At 52.9% G+C, this 24,087-nt stretch overlaps 1 protein-coding gene across 1 annotated transcript in view; it reads right to left on the reverse strand.

Annotated features, from left to right (window-relative positions):
- The window catches only part of eprs1 (glutamyl-prolyl-tRNA synthetase 1), a 130,761-nt gene that overhangs the window by 67,585 nt on the left and 39,089 nt on the right, over positions 1–24,087 (reverse strand). Inside the window, 1 exon segment of the mRNA XM_038811972.1 lies at positions 7,786–7,942. Within this exon segment, the coding sequence (XP_038667900.1) occupies positions 7,786–7,942 (157 nt within the window).

The raw sequence follows: 24,087 nt of genomic DNA on the forward strand, positions 1-24,087 counted from the left end.
TCGGGGAGGCTGGTACGGGAATTGAACCCGCACTGCTGGCCTTGTTCTGCATCACAAACCAGCTGTCGAGCCCACTGAGCTAAACCAGCACATACAAGGCTAAAGCCGGACTAGTGGTTCGGGGTGACGACCTTGGCAAGATGTTCATCTTCATTGATGATGTGTTGAAGGCTGCGAAGATGATGTCGTAGTTTCTCCGCCCCAGGAAAGTACTGGACGACGAAGGGTATTCTGTCAGTGGTGTCCCGTGTTTGTCTTCTGAGGAGGTCGGTGCGGTTTTTTGCTGTGGCGCGTTGGAACTGTCGATCGATGAGTCGAACGCCATATCCCTTTCGTACGAGAGCATCTTTCAGCATCTGTAGGTGTCTGTTACGCTCTTGCCAAGGTCATCCCCACACCCCCACTACTGGCCTTCAAACAACCGCGCAACCTCAAACAAACCATTGTTTGCAGCAAATTACCCAGCCTTCAGAACAGCGACGACGACACCACACAACTCTGCCAGGGCAATTTCTGCAAGACATGCCAGATCATCGACTTGGATACCACCATTACACGTGGTAACACCACCCACCAGGTACGCGGCACATACGCGTGCGACTCGACCAATGTAGTCTACCTCTTACGCTGCAGGAAAGGATGTCCCGAAGCGTGGTACATTGGCGAGACCATGCAGACACTGCGACAACGAATGAACGGGCATCGTGCGACAATCACCAGGCAGGAATGTTCCCTTCCAGTCGGGGAACACTTCAGCAGTCAAGGGCATTCAGCCTCTGATCTCCGGGTAAGCGTTCTCCAAGGCGGTCTTCAGGACACGCGACAAAGCAGAATTGCCGAGCAGAAACTTGTAGCTAAGTTCCGCATGCATGAGTTCGGCCTCAACCGGGATCTTGGATTCATGTCGCATTACATCCACCCCCCACCATCTGGCCTGGACTTGCAAAATCCTATCAACTGTTCTGGCTTGAGACAATTCACACCTCTTTAACCTGTGATCACACCCTATCTCTGGATCTATAATGATTTGATTACCTGCAAATGCTCGCATTCCAAGCATTGTCCAGCATCTCTGACTTTGTCTATATAATTGTTTCTGGAACATAACTCTCCATTCACCTGAGGAAGGAGCTGCGCTCCAAAAGCTCGTGTTTGAAACAAACCTGTTGGACTTTAACCTGGTGTTGTAAGACTGCTTACAATAATAATAATAATAATAATCTTTATTCATATCACAAGTAGGCTTACATCAACACTGCAATGAAATTACTGTGAAAATCCCCTAGACGCCACACTCCGGCATCTGTTCAGGTACACTGAGGGAGAATTCAGAATGTCCAATTCACCGAACAAGCACATCTTTCAGGACTTGTGGGGGGAAACCGGAGCACCCGGAGGAAATCCACCCAGGCACAGGGAGAACATGTAGGCTCCGCACAGACAGTGACCCAAGTCAGGAATTGAACCCAGTCCCTGGCGATGTGAAGCAACAGTGCCAACCATTCTGCTTCCGTGCTGCTCAAGATGTCAGAGGGGGAGGCAGCATGGTGGCGCAGTGGGTTAGCACTGTGGCCTCGCGGCGCCGAGGTCCCAGGTTCGATCCGAGTTCTGGGACACTGTCCCTGTGGAGTTTGCACATTCTCCCCGTGTTTGCACAACCCAAAATGATGTGCAGGCTAGGTGGATTGGCCACGCTAAATTGCCCCTTAATTGGAAAAAATTAATTGGATACTCTAAATTTTTAAAAAATTATGTCAGAGAGGACTCCCCGATACAGGAAAAGTGAGCTTAAAGATTTTCTTAGCTCTTTTAGCAATATATTCCTGGGAATGTAATTAGATTTATTTCAAAACCAGATTTTTTTTTTTTTTTTGCAGGCTGAGAAATATCAAAAGGAAATGTTTTTGAAACCACCTAAAGAAACTGGTGATATAGAAAACAAAATTATGTGTTTATGGGTTGAGTGATGCATCAAGGGTGTAGAGTTCTCAAATTAGGTCCGTCAAGCTGAAAGCGGGTTATATTCATTAAAAGCAGACCCAGCATTATTACATTGGTACCACAAGGAGACACTAGCAGGCATCTTTATGATGCACATTGATGATTTTCTGTGCCAGGATTCTGCAGATTTTGAGCAATAGATGACAGATAAAATAAATGAGTAATTCAACATTGGAAGTCAGGCTTCAGGGACTTTAAATATATAGGATTAGACACTAAGCAGAATAAGTCGGAACTGATCTTGAATCAACAGTCTTATTTAGAAAATGTCAATAAATCAGGTCAGGTCCTCACAAAGATGATCCTGCATCCAATGAAGAACTGTTAGTTGTCACATTCTGAAACTGGGCACTAAAACATGCTCAAGTTGAAGAAGTTCTGAGAGTAATGTTATGGGCCAGGGCTTAGAAACTTCAAAGTGTATTATAAATTCACCTGTACTGTAACCTTGATGTTGAATTTGGTTAGGATGAGCACAAAAGCATCACTGCAGGTGTGATTCATCAGATTTCCTAGACACTATAATCAATATATAAAAACACAGCAAGAATTTTTAATCATTTACTAACATAACAACTGCACAGCTACAGTAATCTATGTACATAATTCCAATTCAATAACAAAATCCAATTAACCAAAACCCTTTTTCAAGGGCGTGGCCCAGCACACTATATTCTCACTTGAATGGGACTGGTCCTTTTCCTGAAATTCTGATCCAGTTCCAACCAGCAGATTCAAACTCCTTCCGGAAAACAACTATATCTTTAAAGTTATCACAGCAGTTAGCCACACCCAATGTGCTTTTTACTGGAACAACGTTTAAAATGAAATCAGAGAAATACAGAGAAAACACTTCTTTCCCCTTCTGAATCCAAAGCAGTCAAACTGAAACTGATAACCCCTCTCACCTCACAGCCACAGCCCAATTTGCTACAAGTCATATGATAAGAGACTAAACCATTCTTAAAGGGATACTTAAAGGGACTGCTGTGTGCTCTGTTTCACGGAGACATGGCTCACTCCTGCTTCACTGCACTGTGCCCTACAATCAGAGGGCTTCTCAATCCACCGAATGGACCGTACAGCGGCCTCAGGCAAGGCATGGAGAGGTGGGGTCTGCCTCCTAATCAACACCTCCTGGTGCCTAGATGTAGTAACACTGGCGAGTTTCTGCTCCCCAGATCGAGAATACCTGACACCAAAATGCCGCCCCTACAACCTTCCGCGGGAGTTCAGCTCCGTTATCCTGACGGCAGTTTACATCCCACCCCATGCGAACGTGAAAATCGCACTGGACGAAATATTCACCATCACAAATAGCCTTGAAACAAAATATCCCGTGGCCTTGTTCATTATAGCTGGGGAATTCAATCAGACCAAGCTCAAGAGCGTACTACTAAGTTACCACCAACACGTCACCTGTTCCACTAAAGCCCGAAACATCCTGGACCACTGCTACACAAATATCAAACATACATGCCACTCTAACAACCACCCACGCTTTGGCAAATCTGACCACAAGGCTGTGCTCCTGCTCCCGGCATATAAGCAAAAACTGAAGCGGGAGAATCCGTCAAAGAAAGTCGTGCATTGTTGGTCTGAGGAATCGGGTGATCTCCTACGGTCAGTGGACTGGCCAGTATTTAAAAACTCTGCGACCAGCCTGACCGAGTATGCCACTATAGTAACTGACTTCATTAGTAAGTGTGTAGAAGAACGTGTGCCAAAGAAGCAAATCTGCATGTTTCCCAACCGGAAACCCTGCTTGCTGAAGTCTAGGTCTGAGGCGTTCAAGTCAGGAGACCCTGACCTATACAAGAAAGCCAGATATGATCCAACAAAATCCATCAAAGATACCAAAAGACAGTACCGGGCCAAGCTCGAGTTCCAGTCTAGCCACACGGACCCCCGCCGTCTATGGCAAAGTCTGCAAGACATAATGGGCTACAAGATGACGGCATGTAAAATCGCCGGCTCCAACACACCCATCCCCGATGAGCTCAATGCCTTCTATGCATGCTTTGAGCAAGAGGTCAGCGAGAGTGAGTCCTGCACCCTAGAAGCCGCGGATGAACTTGTATCTGAGATCACCATTGCAGACGCCAGAGCAGCCTTCTTGAAGGTCAACCCACGGAAAGCCACTGGCCCGGATGGGGTACCCAGACGAGCACTCAGGTCTTACGTGGATCAGCTGGGGGGGTATTCGCAGACATCTTCAACCACTCTTTACAACAATCAGAGGTCCCTATCTCCTTCAAGAAGACGACCATCATCCCTGCATCAAAAAAAAGCCAAGCAGCGTGCCTTAATGATTATCGTCCAGTGGCTCTGATGTCTATCATCATGAAGTGCTTCGAGAGGTCAGACATGGCACAAATCAACTCCAGCCTCCCAGATTGCATGATCCACAACAGTTCACCTACTGCTGCAACAGGTCAACAGCAGACGCCATCTCCATGGCTCTGCATTCTACCCCTACGTCAGACTCCTATTTATTGACGACAGCTCAGTCTTCAACACGATCATTTCTACGAAACTCATCTGCAAATTCCGTGGCCTTGGCCTCGGCTCCTCCCTCTGCGACTGGATCCTGAACTTTCTAACCCACAGGCCACAATCAGTAAGGATAGGCAACAACACCTCCTCCACGATCATCCTCAACACCGGTGCCCCACAAGGCTGTATCCTCAGCCCCCTACTATATTCCTTATACACCTCTGATGTGTGACCCAATTCCTCTCCCCCCCCACTCGATTTCCAAATTTGTTGATGACACCACCGTAGTGGGTCGGATTTCAAACAATGACGAGACAGAGTACAGGAATGATATAGAGCAGGGGTGTTTTTTTTTAAAAAAAAAAAATTTTTATGACTTGATCTTGGTGGGCCACATAAAGACCTTTGGCGGGCCGCAGTTTGCCCACCCCTGATATAGAGAATCTGGTGAACTGGTGCAACGACAATAATCTCTCCCTCAATGTCAACAAAACAAAGGAGATTGTCATCGACTTCAGGAAGCATACTGGAGAACATGCCCCCGTCTACATCAATGGGAACACAGTAGAAACGGCAGAGAGCTTCAAGTTTTTAGGTGTCCAGATCACCAACAACCTGTCCTGGTCTCCCCATGACGACACTATAGTTAAGAAAGCCCACCAACCACTCTACTTTCTCAGAAGACTAAGGAAATTTGGCATGTCAGCTACGACCCTCACCCACCTCTACAGATGCACCATAGAAAGCATTCTTTCTGGTTGTATCACAGCTTGGTATGGAGCCTGCTCTGCCCAAGACTGCAGGAAACTATAAAAGGTCGTGACTGTAGCCCAGTCCATCACGCAAACCAGCCTCCCATCCATTGACTCTAACTATAATTCCCGCTGCCTCAGAAAGCATAGCCAGCATAATTAAGGACCCCACGCACCCCGGACATACTCTCTTCCACCTTCTTCCATCAGGAAAAAGATACCAAAGTTTGAGGTCACGCACCAACTGACCCAAGAACAGCTTCTTCCCTACTGCCATCAGACTTTTGAATAGACCTACCTCGTATTAAGTTGATCTTTTCTCTACACCTTGCTATAACTGTCACATTATATTCTGCGGTCTCTCCTTCCTTCCCTTTGCACGGTATGCATTGTTTGTACAGCATGCAAGAAACAATACTTTTCACTGTGTACTAATACATGTGACAATAATAAATCAAATCAAACTCAAGACAGTAAGCAAAACATTTAAAAAATTAAATTCAGAGAAATATGCACTCCAGTTCCGATCCTTGGCTGATCCGGAAGATATGAAATTAGTCATTCTTAGTGATGCTTCATAATATGTCAAATTGCCAGATGGAAATTTTTGTACAGCAGGGTTTATGATACTCATAGTGTCTTTTAGATACTCATGAATGACAAATATTGCCGTTTGGCCTGGGAAGCGAAGAAAATAAAGAGGGTTGTTAAAAGCATTGACTGCAGAAACAGTGCCTCTAGTGGATACATCTGGGACTTTTTGTGAGGGAAATCCTACAGAAGATGCATTCTGAGAAAACAACTGACCATTGAATATTATGTGGATAACAATTCCCAATGAGATAATGTACTTCAACATACAGCGTGACTAGAAAATGTTAGGGATTGACCTTGATAGCACAAAAGAAATGTTTGAGTAAAAAAAGATCTCCAAGATAAGATAGGTCAACACGAGTCACCATTTATCAGATTGGTTTTTTTTTAAAAAGGGAATGCTTACTTGTAGAGATTGCTGGGGATCCCAGAAGAGGGATGTCTTGTATTATATTGTACAAAAATTAATTTTTGGCCTTTGATTTGTTTTGAAATTGTTTGCGCGACAAATTTTTGTTTAAAGGAGAATCTGTTAACAGTATGTTGACTACGTTGTTAAAAGTACACAAGTGAAGGGTTTAAGCACTTTGAACACAAATAGGGGACAACTGGGACAGTGTGTGCAATCTCAACACCCCTTACACAAAGTCAATAAACTCTCAGCAAGGAAAAACTTTGCGTCTTGGCTTTTAGTTCAGCAACCTGCTTGGATCCGGTTAAGAATAATATCCAAATTGCAGCCTTTATGGATACCGATAAACTTTGATGTAGTATTTTTCTGTTGTAATTAACTGTTATAATCTTAGCAACTGTGTCGGCTGCAGCTCAGCTAGTAGCACTCTTGCCCCTCAAGATTGTGTGTCAAGTCTTCAGGACTTGAGCACAAAACAAATCAAGGCTGACACTTCAGTTCAGGATTGAGGGAGGGTCAGAGGTGCTGCCTTTCCGATGAGCCGTTAAACCGAGCCTCTGTCTACCTTCTGGGTGGGCATGATAGACTCAAAGGCCCTATTTCAAAGAACAGGGAACTATCCATGGTGTCCCGGTCAATATCGATCCTTCAATCACCATCACAAAAGTAAATTAGCTAATCATTATCGCATTGTTCTTTGTGGGAGAATGCTGATTGTCAATTGGCTGCTGCATTTCCTACATCACAACAGTAACTACACGTCAAAAGTATTTTCACTGGCTGAGGTGCTTTGGGAAGTCAGGTGGTCATGGAGGTGTACAAATAAAAGTCTCGGTTTCTTTTACTTTCAGCAAGAAATGAAAATCAACAATAGGTTTCCATATTTCGCAACCCAACCTCTAACCATGGACACCAACAAGCCAGATAAGAGTAGCACAACAGCAGTACTAGAGGAGTGATATTTTTAAATCCTCATGATAATGTGCAGTGCAAACTCGAGCATCTATTAAATGTTGAACAAAGTCATAAGTTAACACAAGTCATGTAAAAACACATTTTGAAAGACATGCAGTGGAATATATTAAATCGTTTTTTTAAACTCTAAATTAACATTCCCAAGAGTCAGAACATTAAGACTTTAGAGAGTAATGCCTGTAAAAGTATATTGAATATTTTTTTGCATTAAACACACTATAAAAATGCAAATGCTGCAGTAGAAGTAGTAGGGAATTTTATTATATTACATATCTGACTGTTCATCACATCTGTAGACTTTCAGCTAAAGATATTATTGCTGTATTCCAAGAAAATTTAAATTTAAACCACTTTTTAATAGCATTGTGAAATCATGTCTGTAAAAGTATGATTATTTCCTCAAGCAAGGACTAGAAGAGTTTTCAGTGTAATTACTTCATCAAGCATTTAATTCAATCTTCAAAATTATGAAGCTAAAGTAGAGCTCTCCAAATTGTACTACAGACATAATTTATAAAATAAATACATTTTAAATAACATTATTCTCTTGCCAACCTTTCAATGCTGCCCATACACACAGATCAGCCAGTGTCAATTCATGTCCAACCAGGAATGTCCTGAGAGAAAGTGCACAATCAAGCTCTTGTATTGCTGCAGGGAACTGAGCAGAGCTTGCCAGTCTTGTGCTGCTAAATTCCAACCAATGATCAACCTGCCAACAAAAAGATTATAACAAGGGACAGTTTTAAAGTTCATCATTTGGCATTGGTAATAACACCACAGTTGAAATGTGAATGGTAGCTGACATAATGCAAGGTTTTATTAAGGTTCGTAATCGTAGGTTCTTGACATTTACCAAGAGATAAGCCCCGTTTTTATGTCAACATTGCAAAAGAAATGGCGAAAGCAAGAATCCTGCTACCTTGTGAGATGCAATAAAACTTTCACTGCTGAAATATCTCAGAACTGCTGATGTTTATATTTTAAGAAAGGCCAAACACATTGAATCTAGACCCAAAATGAATTATTATCTGACCTGATAGAAAAGTTGATCACTCCTCATTGAGAGTTATAAATAAGGGCAGCAAAAGTCTTGCTGCTTATCACTGGCTCTCAGGAATTTATAACATTATGATCCTGCTTTTTTAAAAAACATAATAAATTCTGAGAATGGTTAGCACTGCTGCCTCACTGAGCAGAGGACCTGGATTCGATCCTGGCCCTGGGTCACTATCCATGTGGAGTTTGCACATTCTCCCAGTGTCTGCGTGGGTCTCGCCCCCACAACACAAAGATGTGCAGGATAGGTGGATTGGCTATGCTAAATTGCCCTTTAATTTGAAAAAAAAATCATTAGATACCATTTATAAAATAAAATAAATAAATTCTGAGAGGTTAGGCCTCAAGAAATTTGGTCTGGAAAGTTTATGCCTTTTTATCATGCAGACATTGCTGCCACTGAGATTATACAGTGATACTAGTTATGTGATAAGCACACAAGCCGATTTGCTTTAATAGCCTCTCCCATAATACTTTAAAATGTTTTCCCACAAATGAAAGACTACAATTGAAAGACCTGTAACCATTGATTTGTTGTTCCGGTGTTGCATAGGTTGAAACATTCTCTCCCAAATAAATTACAATTGGAAGGATGGAAGGACCAAAGTCCGCAATTGGGTGTCACTCATTACTCCAGTGGGCATGTGACAATTCACCAAGCCCTGAATGAAGGGCAAACTACATTGTAACTCCCAAAAAAAATTACGTTTGCTGTTATGCTTTCCTGAAAGCCTCATAACACAAACATTGACCTCCACAATTATCAACCACTTTATTCCAGATTTTAATTATTTTTCTCAAAGGCGAAAGGATTGTGTTTTTCCAATCCCATCCACTTTTCTCCCCATAAACTGTGAAGTTATAATGGGGTATGGATTTAAAGTAGCCTTCATTAGCCTTTACCCACCATGTCAAGGAGCTTTCCTGCACTTTTTCAAATTGAAGCTCACACATGAACAGTGGCCACCTCACACGGTACGGGGCAACTGGCAATTGGAGACCAAAGGAGTTAACGCCTTCAGGAAAGGGCAAGAAAATAGATAGCTGCTAAACTAGCGGGTATGTGTGGAAGAGGAACAAGCCTTTGCTTTTGTTACTATGAAACCAAAATTTGTTTTCCTACAGTAATTCAATTAACTTTCTTTTTTTAAATAATCGAAGATGCAAAAAGGTGGGTAAAACGGTGTAAAAGATGGGTAAAACTGGCAAAAACAAGTGTTAGACAGAATAATTCTGAACGAACATTTTAACTTAACATTCTAACTCAACTGCACCAGTAAGGTAAAACAGTAAGAGACGCACACAAATTACTTCCATCTGTCTCAACTGGTGTAGTATTTCAGAATTTTACAAATGGGCAAGCTGACGTGGCAGCACAGCCCTACTACATGCTCTGTATTATTCAGATTCACAAACAACTCCAAATAATATAAACCACTTGGTGGGATATAGGTGTAATATATAACCAAACGAACACCTTAAATACCCTGGCAACTACTTCAGGTACACTGAAACTAAAGACAAAGTTTGAACACATGAATTTAAATCTCCAAAACCCATCTATTATTTAAACACCAGATTTTTTCAAAGCTAAAAATGTCTTATTGAATTAAAGTTTTAATTCAAGCTTGAATTTAAAGTGTCTTCAAAAAAATTTCAAAGAATAAGATTAGCACGGTCTAAAATAATTAAGCCCACGTGAAATGCAGTCAGTTTCTTAAATTAAAACTGCTTAATTTGAACTGTTAGTTCAAATCGAAATTATGCAAAAATTCAACTGTTTCTATTGATCATTAAAAGTGCTGAATTCATACGACTGGGTCATGTGTACCGTAATTAATATTAGCTGAACATATAGACTGCAATGCATCGATGGCTAGGAGTGCAGTTTGTGGTGGAGACTGAAGACAGTTGTGGGCGGCATGAAAGCACAGTGATTAATACTGTTACTTCACAGCACCAGGGTCCCAGGTTCGATTCCCAGCTTGGGTCACTGTCTGTGCGGAGTCTGCATGTTCTCCCCGTGTCTGCATGGGTTTCCCCCGGGTGCTCCGGTTTCCTCCCAAAGTCCAAAGATGTGCAGGTTAGGTAAATTGACTGTGCTAAATTGCCCTTAATGTCCAAAATGGTTAGGTGGGGTTACTGGGATGATGAGGAGGTCTGGGCTTAAGTGAGGTGTTCTTTCCAAGGGCTGATGCAGACTCAGTGGGCTGAATGGCTTCCTTCTGCACCGTACATTCTATGTAAACAGTGGCTTCATCCTGGAAGAAATTTCAACTTTTGCAATACTGGGGTAGAGCATTGTGGGAGCACCTGTCAAGAACAATAGGAAAAACTAGAACCAGAGGAGACAATTTCAGACTAAAGGGACAATCCTTTAAAACAGAGATAAGGAGGGATTTCTTCGGCCAGAGGTTGGTGAATCTGTGGAATTCTTTGCCGCAGACGGTTGTGGAGGTCAAATCACTTGAGTGTCTTTACAACAGAGATAGATAAGTTCTTGATTAATAAGAGGATCAGGGGTTATGGGGAGAAGGCAGGAGAATGGGGATGAGAAAAATATCAGCTATGATTGAATGGCGGAGCAGACTCGATGGGCCGAGTGGCCTAATTATGCTCCTATGTCTTATGGTCTCACCAAGGAGTAGCATGTAGCTGAGAAATAGGAGATAGATCCTCATGGGGAATTCATAGGTACTATGCAGAAGCAGGAAGAGGAATCATTGACACTGATTCTCTGGCTACACAACTGGATAGAAAGAATGGATCCATGAACCAAAAAAGCTGGAGAAAGTGGAAGAAATCATTAACAAAGAACTAATGAGATGAGGAAGTTCAGAGCCCTGAAATAAAGAAAAAGCGACACTGGATGATTTACTGGTCAGATAGTGATTTAAAGAAAAGCTGATGGCTACAATGGGAGAACATTGTCGTAAATGTTTTAGAAATGCATACAGCCAAACATTGTCAAAGGAAATGACAGTAATTCACCGTTTAGAGTTGGACAAGGTGGGTAATAAAATCAAGGAAACAGTCATGCCTAAAATCATATGGGTGGCTAGGTACTAAAATCGCACTTCAAAGAGTTAACAACAGATTCGAGGACTTCAAAAGGAATCAATACAAATAAAATAGAGCATGGGTTGAAAGAATAAGGGGGAATTACCTTTGTAATACACTCATGATCAACTCATGATTTAGGGAGAAGGAAACTTGAAACAGCGTAGCATGTGGGGCACAAGAGGAATGGGCGAGAGGGGGAGGGGGAGGGGGAGGGGGAGGGGGGAGAAGAGAGAAGGAAACTGGTATAGACAAAGTGTAGACACAGCTGCCAAGCATTGAATCCCCCGACTGTGCAGGAGACCATTTGGTCCACTGAGTCTGCACCAACCATCTAAAAGAGCACCCTAGGCTCACTCCCCTACTCTATCCCTGTAACCCCACCCAACCTGCAAATCCATCAACACAAAGGGGCAATTTTATTATGGCCAATCCATCTAACCTGCACATCTTTGGATTGTGGGAGGAAACCGGGGCACCCGGAGGAAACCCACGCAGACACAGGGTGAAAGCGCAAACTCCACACAGACAGTGACCCAAGGCTGGATTGACAGAAATAAATACTGAAAGTACAAAGTCCAGCAAAACAAGGGCACTGTAAGGGAAGTTTTAACAGCCCTTCCACAGTTTCCTGGAAGGAACTGGATTGATACGGCTACGGCTTTTACTACTGTCTCACTACTGTTACTGGTGGCCAGTGCTCAGCCTAGGAGGCGGTATTTTGTCAGGGCCAAGATGGTCTCCCTTCAGCAACATCCGTCTTACAGCTTAAATTACCAGTCAGGCATGGGTAATTTTTGCTTTGGTCGTGTTTGATAGGAAAGCTCAATGTTAAATATTTTCTGCAGAGCATAATTACTGGAATAAACATTATAAAGCAGAAAAACATACATGCACAAAAAGAAATTTCCATATCATTCATTTGCAAAATGTAATTTCCACATTTGGGCAGTTGCGAAAACCTGTAATGAAGCAGTGTGCTTCTCCGAATCGTATTGGCTTGGTTTGAAAATACTAGTAACAGTAGTGAGAAAAAAAATGACAAATCGCATTAAACAATGATAGAATTCTCATCTGAAAACAAAACTTGCTGGACATCAAGACAAATATTGCCATCTGGTGCGTTGGTGTAATGACTTAGGCCAGGCCTTTTGAGATTGGCCAATTAGAATATGAGTTCCTGATTAGTGGCCTAATCAGGGAACCCCTTTCTCTGTATACAACAGGGAGTGTCAGATCCTCTGCACTCCCAGTGTAGACAGTGAGCTGGATGCACATGGTTGTACTGCTGTTGGCTTTGTAAATAAAAGGAATTCTGGTGAAGGGACTTCTGCCTCTGTGAACGTATTACAGTGGCGACAAGGAAAATGGATTGACCCGAAGGAACCTGCTCATTAGCAGCCGCCACATATGGAGGGTAAGCCACTGACAGGCAAAATTTTATTCAGGAAATTGGACTCTTTTGACCCTGCAGTGGAAGACTGGGCCCAATATTTAGAGTGGATGAAGTACTTTATTAGAGAAAATGATATAATTCCAGATGAAAAGCAGCGGTTCATTCTGATGACCGTGTGTGGGCCAGCAGCCTTTGCCATTATGCGCAGTCTTACTTTTCCAGAGGCACCAGACAGGATGACTTTCCAGGAATTGATGTACTTAGTAAAAGAGTACTATGACCCTAAACCACCTCTGATCCTGCGAATGTACCATTTTTACTCCGGAGAGTCAGTTACAAACTTTTTCACAAGAATAGAGGGATTAGCAGAGGCTTGCGAATTTGGCTTGATGCAAAATGAGATGCTCTGAGACTGGTTGGTGTGCGGAATAAACAATTTAGCAATACAGAAATGTCAGTTAGCAGAGGCTGAGCTGGATTGCAAACAAGCATTACAGCTGGCTTTGTCCTTAGAAAAAGCGGCAAGCGGAGTACACGAGTTACAGAGTACTCCGATGGAGGAAGACGCCCACACCAGTGAAACTGAGTTAAGGGACTACCACTGGGGGATAGGCAACTGCATTGCCACCCTCTGGAATGACTTGGCTACTACGTTACCCAGGCCCACTCGCAAAACCGCTCCCAAGCAAGTGAAAATTAGGTCCAAACAGACGGCAGCCCCTGCAGCTTTTCACCCAGCAAAAAAATATTATTTTTTTTAATTGTTTTTATTCAAGTTTTTCTCAAACAAAATTTTACACAACCAATAACAAAAAGGAGAAAATTTAACAAACAGGTGGTTATAGTCCATTTACAAAAGAGTATACATCCCATACACAGTTCCCCACCTATCCCACCCCCCTTGATTGCTGCTGCTGCTGACCTTTCAACATTCTGCCAGAAAGTCAAGGAACGGCTGCCACCACCTGGAGAACCCCAGCAAGGACCCTCTAAAGGCAAATCCTCTCAAGACTGAGAAACCCAGCCATGTCACTAACCCAGGTGTCTACACTCGGGGGCTTCGAGTCCCTCCACATTAACAAGATCCGTCTCCGGGCTACCAGGGAGGCAAAGGCCAGGACGTCGGCCTCCTTCGCTTCCTGCACTCCCGGATCTTCAGGCACTCCAATATCGCTATCTCTGGACTCGGCTTTACCTGAGCATCCCAGACCTTGGACATAGCCTTTGCAAAGCCCTGCCAGAATTCTTTAAGCGCCAGGCATGCCCAGAACATATGGACATGGTTTGCTGGGCTACCTGAGCACCTCGCACACTTGTCCTCCACCCCAAAAAACTTGCTCATTCTCGCTGTCGTCATGCATGCCCAGTGGACCACCTTAAACTGACAGGCTAAGCCTGGCACAAGATGAAGAGGAATTAACCCTGCCTAGGGAATCAGCCCACAGGCCCTCATCCAGCTCCTCGCCGAGCTCCTCCTCCCACTTGCCCTTCAGCTCCCCCGCCGAGACTTCCTCTGCCTCCTGCAGTTCTTGGTTGTGTGGGGTGGGGGGGATGTGGGGGTGGGATGTGGGAGTGGGATGGGGGTGTGGGGTGTGGGATGTGGGGGGGTGGGATGTGGGGGGGGTGGGGGGTGGGGGATGTGGGGGGTGGGGGATGTGGGGGGTGGGGGATGGGGGATGGGGGGGGTGGGGGATGGGGGGGTGGGGGATGTGGGGGTGGGGGGGGTGGGATGTGGGGGTGGGGGGGTGGGATGTGGGGGTGGGGGGGTGGGATGTGGGGGTGGGGGGGTGGGATGTGGGGGTGGGGGGGTGGGATGTGGGGGTGGGGGGGTGGGATGTGGGGGTGGGGGGGTGGGATGTGGGGGTGGGGGGGTGGGATGTGGGGGTGGGGGGGTGGGATGGGGGGGTGGGGGGGGTGTGATGTGGGGGTGGGGGGGTGGGATGTGGGGGGTGGGGGGGTGGGATGTGGGGGGGGTGGGATGTGGGGGGATGTGGGATGTGGGATGTGGGGGGGTGGGATGTGGGGGGGGATGTGGGGGTGGGGGGGTGGGATGTGGGGGTGGGGGGTGGGATGTGGGGGTGGGGGGGTGGGATGGGGGGTGGGGGGGGGGATGTGGGGGTGGGGGGGTGGGGTGTGGGGGTGGGGGGGGGTGGGATGTGGGGGTGGGGGGGGTGGGATGTGGGGGTGGGGGGGGTGGGGTGTGGGGGTGGGGGGGGGTGGGATGTGGGGGTGGGGGGGTGGATGTGGGGGTGGGGTTGTGGGGATGTGGGGGTGGGGGGGGTGGGATGTGGGGGTGGGGGGTGGGATGTGGGGGTGGGGGGGTGGATGTGGGGGTGGGGGGGTGGGATGTGGGGGTGGTGGGATGTGGGGGTGGGGGGGGGGGGATGTGGGGGTGGGGGGGGTGGGATGTGGGGGGGGGGGGGGTGGGATGTGGGGGTGGGGGGGGTGGGATGTGGGGGGGGTGGGATGTGGGGTGGGGGGGGGTGGGATGTGGGGGGTGGGATGTGGGGGGGGAATGTGGGGGTGGGGATGTGGGGGGGGGATGTGGGGGTGGGAATGTGGGGGTGGGATGTGGGGGTGGGATGTGGGGTGGGATGTGGGGTGGGATGTGGGTTGCTGTTGGAGCTGTGGGGGTGGGATGTGGGGGTGGGATGTGGGGGTGGATGTGGGGGGGGATGTGGGGTGGGATGATGTGGGTGGGATGTGGGGGTGGATGTGGAGGGTGGGATTGTAGGGGTGGGATGTGGGCGGTGGGATGTGGGGTGGGATGTGGGGTGGGATGTGGGGTGGGATGTGGGGGTGGGATGTGGGGGTGGGATGTGGGGGTGGGATTTTGTGGGGGTGGGATGTGGGGAGTGGGATGTGGGGAGTGGGATGTGGGGGTGGGATGTGGGGGTGGGTATGTGGGGGTGGGATGTGCTGTGGGGGTGGGATGTGGGGGTGGGATGTGGGGGGGATGTGGGGGTGGTGGGATTTTGGGGGTGGGGCGGTGGTGTGGGGATGTGGGGGTGGGGGGGTGGATGTGGGGGTGGGGGGGTGGGATGTGGGGGTGGGGGGGTGGGATGTGGGGGTGGGGGGGTGGGATGTGGGGGTGGGGGGGTGGGATGTGTGGGGGGGGGGTGGGATGTGGGGGGGGGGGTGGGATGTGGGGGGGGGTGGGATGTGGGGGGGGGTGGGATGTGGGGGGGGGTGGGATGTGGGGGGGGGGGTGGGATGTGGGGGTGGGGGGGTGGGATGTGGGGGTGGGGGGGGTGGGATGTGGGGGTGGGGGGGGTGGGATGTGGGGGGGGGGGGGGTGGGATGTGGGGGTGGGGGGGGGGGTGGGATGTGGGGTGGGGGGGGTGGGATGTGGGGGTGGGGGGGTGGGATGTGGGGGTGGGGGGGGGTGGGATTGTGGGGGTGGGGGGGTGGGGGGGGTGGGGGGGGTGGGATGTGGGGGTGGGGGGGTGGGGTGTGGGGGTGGGGGTGGGGGGGTGGGATGTGGGGGTGGGGGGGTGGGATGTGGGGGGTGGGGTGGGATGTGGGGGTGGGGGGGGTTGGATGTGGGGGTGGGGGGGTGGGACGTGGGGGTGGGAGGGTGGGACGTGGGGGTGGGGGGGTGGGACGTTGGGTGTGGGGGGGTGGGGGGGTGGGACGGGGAGGTGGGGGTAGGGGGACTGTGGGGTGGGGGTGGGGTGGGGGGTGGGACGTGGGGGTGGGGGGGGGGGTGGGACGGTGGGGTGGGGGTGGTGGGACGTGGGGGTGGGGGGGGTGGACTGTGGGGGTGGGGGGGGTGGGACTGTGGGGGTGGGGGGGGGGGACGTGGGGGTGGGGGGGGTGGGACTGTGGGGGTGGGGGGGGGGGGATGTGGGGGTGGGGGTGGGGGGTGGGATGTGGGGGTGGGGGGGGGTGGGATGGTGGGGTGGGGGGGGGGGGTGTGGGGGTGGGGGGGGGTGGGATGTGGGGGGGTGGATGTGGGGGGGGATGTGGGGTGGGATGTGGGGGTGGGATGTGTGGGGTGGGATGTGGGGGGGGGATGTGGGGGTGGGGGGGGTGGGACGTGGGGGTGGGGGGGGTGGGACGTGGGGGTGGGGGGGGTGGGACGTGGGGGTGGGGGGGGGTGGGTGTGGGGGTGGGGGGGGTGGGATGTGGGGGTGGGGGGGGGGGTGGGATGTGGGGGTGGGGGGGGTGGGATGTGGGGGTGGGGGGGGGTGGGATGTGGGGGGGTGGGATGTGGGGGGGGGGATGTGGGGGGGGGGATGTGGGGGTGGGATGTGGGGGTGGGATGTGGGGGGGGGATGTGGGGGGGGGATGTGGGGGTGGGGGGGTGGGATGTGGGGGTGGGGGGGTGGGATGTGGGGTGGGGGGGGGGGGATGTGGGGGTGGGGGTGGGGGGGGGGTGGGATGTGGGGGTAGGGGGGGTGGGATGTGGGGGTGGGGGGGGTGGGATGTGGGGGTGGGGGGGGGGTGGGGGGGGGGGGTGGATGGGGGGTGGGGGGGGTGGGATGGGGGGTGGGATGTGGGGGTGGGATGTGGGGGTGGGGGGGGGATGTGGGGGGGGGGGGGGGGTGGGATGGGGGTGGGGGGGTGGGATGTGGGGGTGGGGGGGGTGGGATGTGGGGGTGGGGGGGGGTGGGATGGGGGTGGGGGGGTGGATGTGGGGGTGGGGGGGGTGGGATGGGGGGGGTGGGGGGGTGGGAGTGGGGGTGGGGGGGGTGGGATGGGGTGGGGGGGGGGGATGTGGGGGTGGGGGGGTGGGATGTGGGGGTGGGGGGGGGTGGGATGTGGGGGGGGGGGGGTGGGATGTGGGGGTGGGGGGGGGGGGGGGGGGTGGGGGGGGTGGGATGGGATGGGGGGGTGGGGGGGATGGGATGGGGGGGGGGATGGGAGGGGGGGGGGATGGGGGGGATGGGATAGGGATGGGGGGGATGGGTGGGGGATGGGGGGGTGGGATGGGATGGGGGGGGATGGGATGGGATGGGATGGGGATGGGGGGATGGGGGGGGGGGGGATGGGGGGGATGGGGGGGATGGGGGGGATGGGGGGGGATGGGGGGGAGGGGGGATGGGGGGATGGGGGGGGATGGGATGGGATGGGGGGGGATGGGGGGGGATGGGGGGGGAGGATGGGGGGGGATGGGATGGGGGGGGGAGGGGGATGGGGGGGATGGGATGGGGGGGAGGGGATGGGGGGGGGGGATGGGGGGGGATGGGATGGGGGGGGATGGGATGGGGGGGGGGGATGGGATGGGGGGGGATGGGGGGGGGGAGGGGGGGGATGGGATGGGGGGGATGGGATGGGGGGGATGGGATGGGGGGGTGGGATGGGGGGGGGATGGGGGGGGGGGAGGGATGGGGGGGGATGGGGGGGGGGATGGGATGGGGGGGATGGGATGGGGGGGGGGGGAGGGGGGGATGGGATGGGGGGGGATGGGATGGGGGGGATGGGATGGGGGGGGGGGGGATGGGGGGGGGGGGATGGGATGGGGGGGATGGGATGGGGGGGGATGGGATGGGGGGGGATGGGATGGGGGGGGGATGGGATGGGGGGGGTGGGGGGGGATGGGATGGGGTGGGGGATGGGATGGGGGGGGGATGGATGGGGGGGATGGGATGGGGGGGATGGGATGGGGGGGAATGGGATGGGGGGGGGGATGGGATGGGGGGGGGATGGGATGGGGGGGGGATGGGATGGGGGGGGGAGGGATGGGGGGGGATGGGATGGGGGGGGGGGATGGGATGGGGGGGGGGATGGGATGGGGGGGGGATGGATGGGGGGGGGATGGGATGGGGGGTGGATGGGGGGAGATGGGATGGAGGGGGGGGAGGATGGGATGGGATGGGGGGGGAGGATGGGATGGGATGGGGGGGGAGGATGGGATGGGATGGGGGGGGAGGATGGGATGGGATGGGGGGGAGGAGGGAGGATGGGGGGAGGATGGGATGGGATGGGGGGGGAGGATGGGATGGGATGGGGGGGAGGATGGGGGATGGGATGGGGGGGGATGGGATGGGGGGTGGGATGGGGGGGGGATGGGATGGGGGGGGGATGGGATGGGGGGGGATGGGATGGGGGGGGATGGGATGGGGGGGGATGGGATGGGGGGGGATGGGATGGGGGGGATGGGATGGGGGGGATGGGATGGGGGGGGATGGGATGGGGGGGATGGGATGGGGGGGGGATGGGATGGGGGGGAGGGATGGGGGGGATGGGATGGGGGGGGATGGGATGGGGGGGGATGGGATGGGGGGGGGATGGGATGGGGGGGGGATGGGGTGGGATGGGGGGAGGATGGGATGGGGGGGGGGATGGGATGGGGGGGATGGGATGGGGGGGGGATGGGATGGGGGGGATGGGATGGGGGGGGATGGGATGGGGGGGATGGGATGGGGGGGGATGGGATGGGGGGGGGGGATGGGATGGGGGGGATGGGATGGGGGGGGATGGGATGGGGGGGGGGATGGGATGGGGGGGATGGGATGGGGGGGGGGATGGGAGGGGGGGGATGGGATGGGGGGGGGATGGGATGGGGGGGATGGGATGGGATGGGGGGATGGGATGGGGGGATGGGATGGGGGGGGATGGGATGGGGGGGATGGGATGGGGGGGATGGGATGGGATGGGGGGATGGGATGGGGGGGGGGGATGGGATGGAGGGGGGGATGGGATGGGGGGGGATGGGATGGGGGGGATGGGATGGGGGGATGGGATGGGGGGGATGGGATGGGGGGGGGGATGGGATGGGGGGGGGATGGGATGGGGGGGATGGGATGGGGGGGATGGGATGGGGGGGATGGGATGGGGGGGATGGGATGGGGGGGATGGGATGGGGGGGGATGGGATGGGGGGGGGATGGGATGGGGGGGGGATGGGATGGGGGGGATGGGATGGGGGGGATGGGATGGGGGGGATGGGATGGGGGGGATGGGATGGGGGGGATGGGATGGGGGGGATGGGATGGGGGGGATGGGATGGGGGGGATGGGATGGGGGGATGGGATGGGGGGGATGGGATGGGGGGGATGGGATGGGGGGGATGGGATGGGGGGGATGGGATGGGGGGGATGGGATGGGGGGGATGGGATGGGGGGGATGGGATGGGGGGGGATGGGATGGGGGGGATGGGATGGGGGGGATGGGATGGGGGGATGGGATGGGGGGATGGGATGGGGGGGATGGGATGGGGGGGGGATGGGATGGGGGGGATGGGATGGGGGGGATGGGATGGGGGGGGATGGGATGGGGGGGATGGGATGGGGGGGGATGGGATGGGGGGGGATGGGATGGGGGGGGATGGGGATGGGGGGGGGATGGGGGGGGATGGGATGGGGGGGATGGGATGGGATGGGGAGGGATGGGATGGGATGGGGAGGGATGGGATGGGATGGGGGGGGATGGGATGGGATGGGGGGATGGGATGGGATGGGGGGATGGGATGGGATGGGGGGGATGGGATTGGGGGGGGATGGGATGGGGGGGATGGGATGGGGGGGGATGGGATGGGGGGGGATGGGATGGGGGGGGATGGGATGGGGGGGGATGGGATGGGGGGGGATGGGATGGGGGGGATGGGATGGGGGGGGATGGGGGGGATGGGATGGGGGGGATGGGATGGGGGGGATGGGATGGGGGGATGGGATGGGGGGGGCGATGGGATGGGGGGGGGAATGGGATGGGGGAGGGGGATGGGGGGGAGGGGGATGGGATGGGGGGGAGGGGGATGGGATGGGGGGGAGGGGGATGGGATGGGGGGGAATGGGATGGGGGGGGATGGGATGGGGGGGGATGGGATGGAGGGGGATGGGATGGAGGGGGATGGGATGGGGGGGGATGGGATGGGGGGGGATGGGATGGGGGGGAATGGGATGAGGGGGGGATGGGATGGGGGGGGGATGGGATGGGGGGGATGGGATGGGGGGGATGGGATGGGGGGGGATGGGATGGGGGGGGATGGGATGGGGGGGGGATGGGATGGGGGGGGATGGGATGGGGGGGGAGGGGGATGGATGGGGGGGGATGGGATGGGGGGGATGGGATGGGGGGGGATGGGATGGGGGATGGGATGGGGGGATGGGATGGGGGGGATGGGATGGGGGGGATGGGATGGGGGGGATGGGATGGGGGGGATGGGATGGGGGGGATGGGATGGGGGGGGATGGGATGAGGGGGGGATGGGATGGGGGGGGGGAGATGGGATGGGGGGGGGAGAGATGGGATGGGGGGGGGGAGATGGGATGGGGGGGGATGGGATGGGATGGGGGGGGATGGGATGGGATGGGGGGGGGGGGGGATGGGATGCCACCACCTGTTTCTTCAGAAAAGCACGGACTTGGAGGTATCTAAAGGCATTCCCCGGGGGCAGACTCAATTTTTCCTCTAGCGCCTTAAGGGTGGGGAAAGTCCCATCCATAAACAGGTCCCCCATCCTTTTGACACCCGTCCTATGCCAACGGCAGCGGTGCCGTTATCAGTGCCCCTAAGCTGGTGGCCTTTTAACTCGTGGGGTCTTGTTTGCCCACACAAATCCCGTGATAATCCTGTTCACCCGCTTGAAGGAGGATTTGGGGATGAAGATGGGAAGGCACTGACGGGGGGAGGTTTCCCCTATCCTTGGTCTCGTTAAAGGTTCTTAGCAGGAGTGGGCTCAGCAGCTCCGAGAATTTCTTGTGGAATTCTACAGGGTAACCATCCGGTCCCGGGGCCTTGCCCGACTGCATATTCTCCAAGCCCCTAACTATCTCCTCCAACTCAATCCCTCCACCAGCTCCTCGTCTACCCTTGGGAACCTCAATTGGTCCATAAATTGTTTCATCCCTTCCCTTCCCTCCAGGGGCTCTGACTCATACAGCTTGCAGTAGAACTCCTTGAAGACTTCGTTGATCTCTTCTGGGCTCAGAACCATGTTACCCCCCTTTATCCCTAACTCCCCAGATTCCCTGGCCACCACCCTCCTTCGAAGTTGATGCGCCAGCTTTCTCCCCATACTCATATACTGCCCCTTTCACCTTCCTCAGCTGTGCCTCTGCTTTCCCTGTGGTCAGCAGGTCAAACGCCACCTGCAAACTCCGGTGCTCCTTTGGCAGCCCCTCCTCGGGGGTCTCCGCGTACTCCTGTCTACCCCGAGCATCTCTCCAACAAACCTTTCCCTCTCCGCCTATCCTTCTCTCTGTGGGGCCTGATAGAGATCAACTCCCCTCTTATAACTGCCTTCAAGGCCTCCCAGACCGTAGTCACTGTTACCTCCCCGGTATAGTTTGTTGTCGCATAGTTTTGGATACTCCTCCTAATACGCCCACAGTCCCACATCCAATCTCCAGAGAGGGCACTGCCCTCTCTCCGCCCCCAGTCTCAAGTCCGCCCAGTGCGGAGCATGATCCGAGACCGCAATGGCCGAGTACTCTACCCCGTCCACCCCTGGGATTAGCGCCCTGCTCAACACGAAAAAATCAATCCGAGAGTGCACTTTATCCACGTGGGAGAAGAAAGAGAACTCCTTCGCCCTTGGCTGAGCGAATCTCCACAGATCCACTCCCCCCATCTGGTCCATGAAACCCCTCAGGACCTTGGCCGCAGCTGGCCTCCTCCCCGACCTGGACTTAGACCGGTCACCTTTGTCTGCCACAATTCTTCCCACCTCAAATGCCACCAGTTTGCTTACCAGGATTGCGACCCCCCCCCTTGGTCTGTGTGTCCAACCCCGAGTGGAACACCTGGCCCACCCATCCCTTCCTCAGTCTAGTTTGGTCAGCGAGTTTTAAGTGCGTCTCCTGTGTCATGGCTACGTCCGCCTTTAATCCCTTTAAGTGCGAGAACACACGGGCCCTTTTGACCAGCCCATTTAGGCCCCTTGCATTCTACGTCGCCCAGTAAGATATTGTAGTTGTTGCCAAAGATCGGAGCCAGAGAGGAGAAATAGAAGCCTAAAACCAACATCTTGGAGAAGTTTAGGCCGGGGTACAGGAGAATGCACACCCTAGAAGTCCCACCTACCTCCAACAACGAACAACTAAATTGTGTAACGATGGTTAAATCAAAACCCATTAATTTATCCAGACGGTTGAATGGACATCCCACACTAATGGAAGTTGACACGATGGCAGCCGTATCAGTGATAGGAGAAATAGTATTTAATAAAATTCGCATTGGACCCCAACTCTTATCCCTAACCAGGACTTCAGCAAAACTGAGGACATATACAGGGGAACCACTGAGTGTTGGGCACAACACATGCACCTGTGGCTTATGGTGAGCAACTGGTTAGGCTGCCTTTAATAGTAGTGAAAGGTGCGAGACCAAACTAATTGGGACAAAACTGGCTAAAAGAGATCCAGCTGGATTGGGTAAACATTTTCCAGCTGGAAAATGGTCACCCGAGTGAACTCCTGTGCAGACCCAGAGGTTTTCCAAGAAGGGCTCTGAACTAAGGGAGCAACGACGACATTACATGTAGATCCAGAGGCAGTCCCAAAATTCTACAAGACCCGACCAGTATCCTTTGCATTAAGACAGAAAGTCAATACGGAAATCAAAAGATTAGTGTGTGAGGGAATAATAAAACTGGTCCAGTTTGCAGAATGGGCAGCATCCGTGGTACCTATCCTTAAGCTGGACGGCTCGGTCCCCCTTTGTAGAGATGTCAAACAAACGATTAATCGTTACTCACAATTGGACAAATACCCAATTCCCTGGATTGAGGAATTGCATGCAAAGCTGGCTGGAGGACTCTTATTCTCAAAGCTGAACATGAGCCACGCATTTCTCAGCTGAAGCTGGACGAAGAGTCAACAAATTCTCAATGATAAACACCATGAACGGCCTTTTTCAGTATGCAAGATTATCCTTCGGGATATCGTCAGCCTGTGCGATATTCCAGAGGACAATGGAGAATATATTACAAGGGCTACCACAGGTCGCCATTTTCCTGGACAACGTCCTCATTACAGGAAAAACAAAGGCAGAACACCTGCAAAACCTGGCGGAAGTCCTTAGGATGTTTTCAGCAGCAGGCATGTGCCAAAAGAGGGTGAAATGTGTTTTTCTAGCATCTCAAGTAACTTATCTGGGGTACAATGTTGACAAGACAGGGTTACACCCTTTGGAGGATCGGGTAAGATTGATTAAAGATGCCCCGGCCCCCACCACAATCCAGGAGTCAAGATCTTTTTTAGGACTGGTGACATACTATGGGAAGATCATACAGAACAGGGCTTCCATCCTGGATCCCCTACACCAATTACTTTAAAAAAGGGGCAAGCCTGGGAGTGGTCCGGCTACCAAGACTGGGCTTTCAAGAAGATCAAAGAACCGCTCTCCTCAAAGCGTCAGCGCACTACAACCCCAGGAAAGGGTGCTCACTTGCGAGTG

The sequence above is a fragment of the Scyliorhinus canicula genome, chromosome 1 (genome assembly GCF_902713615.1).
Source record: "Scyliorhinus canicula chromosome 1, sScyCan1.1, whole genome shotgun sequence".
NCBI lineage: Eukaryota > Metazoa > Chordata > Chondrichthyes > Carcharhiniformes > Scyliorhinidae > Scyliorhinus > Scyliorhinus canicula.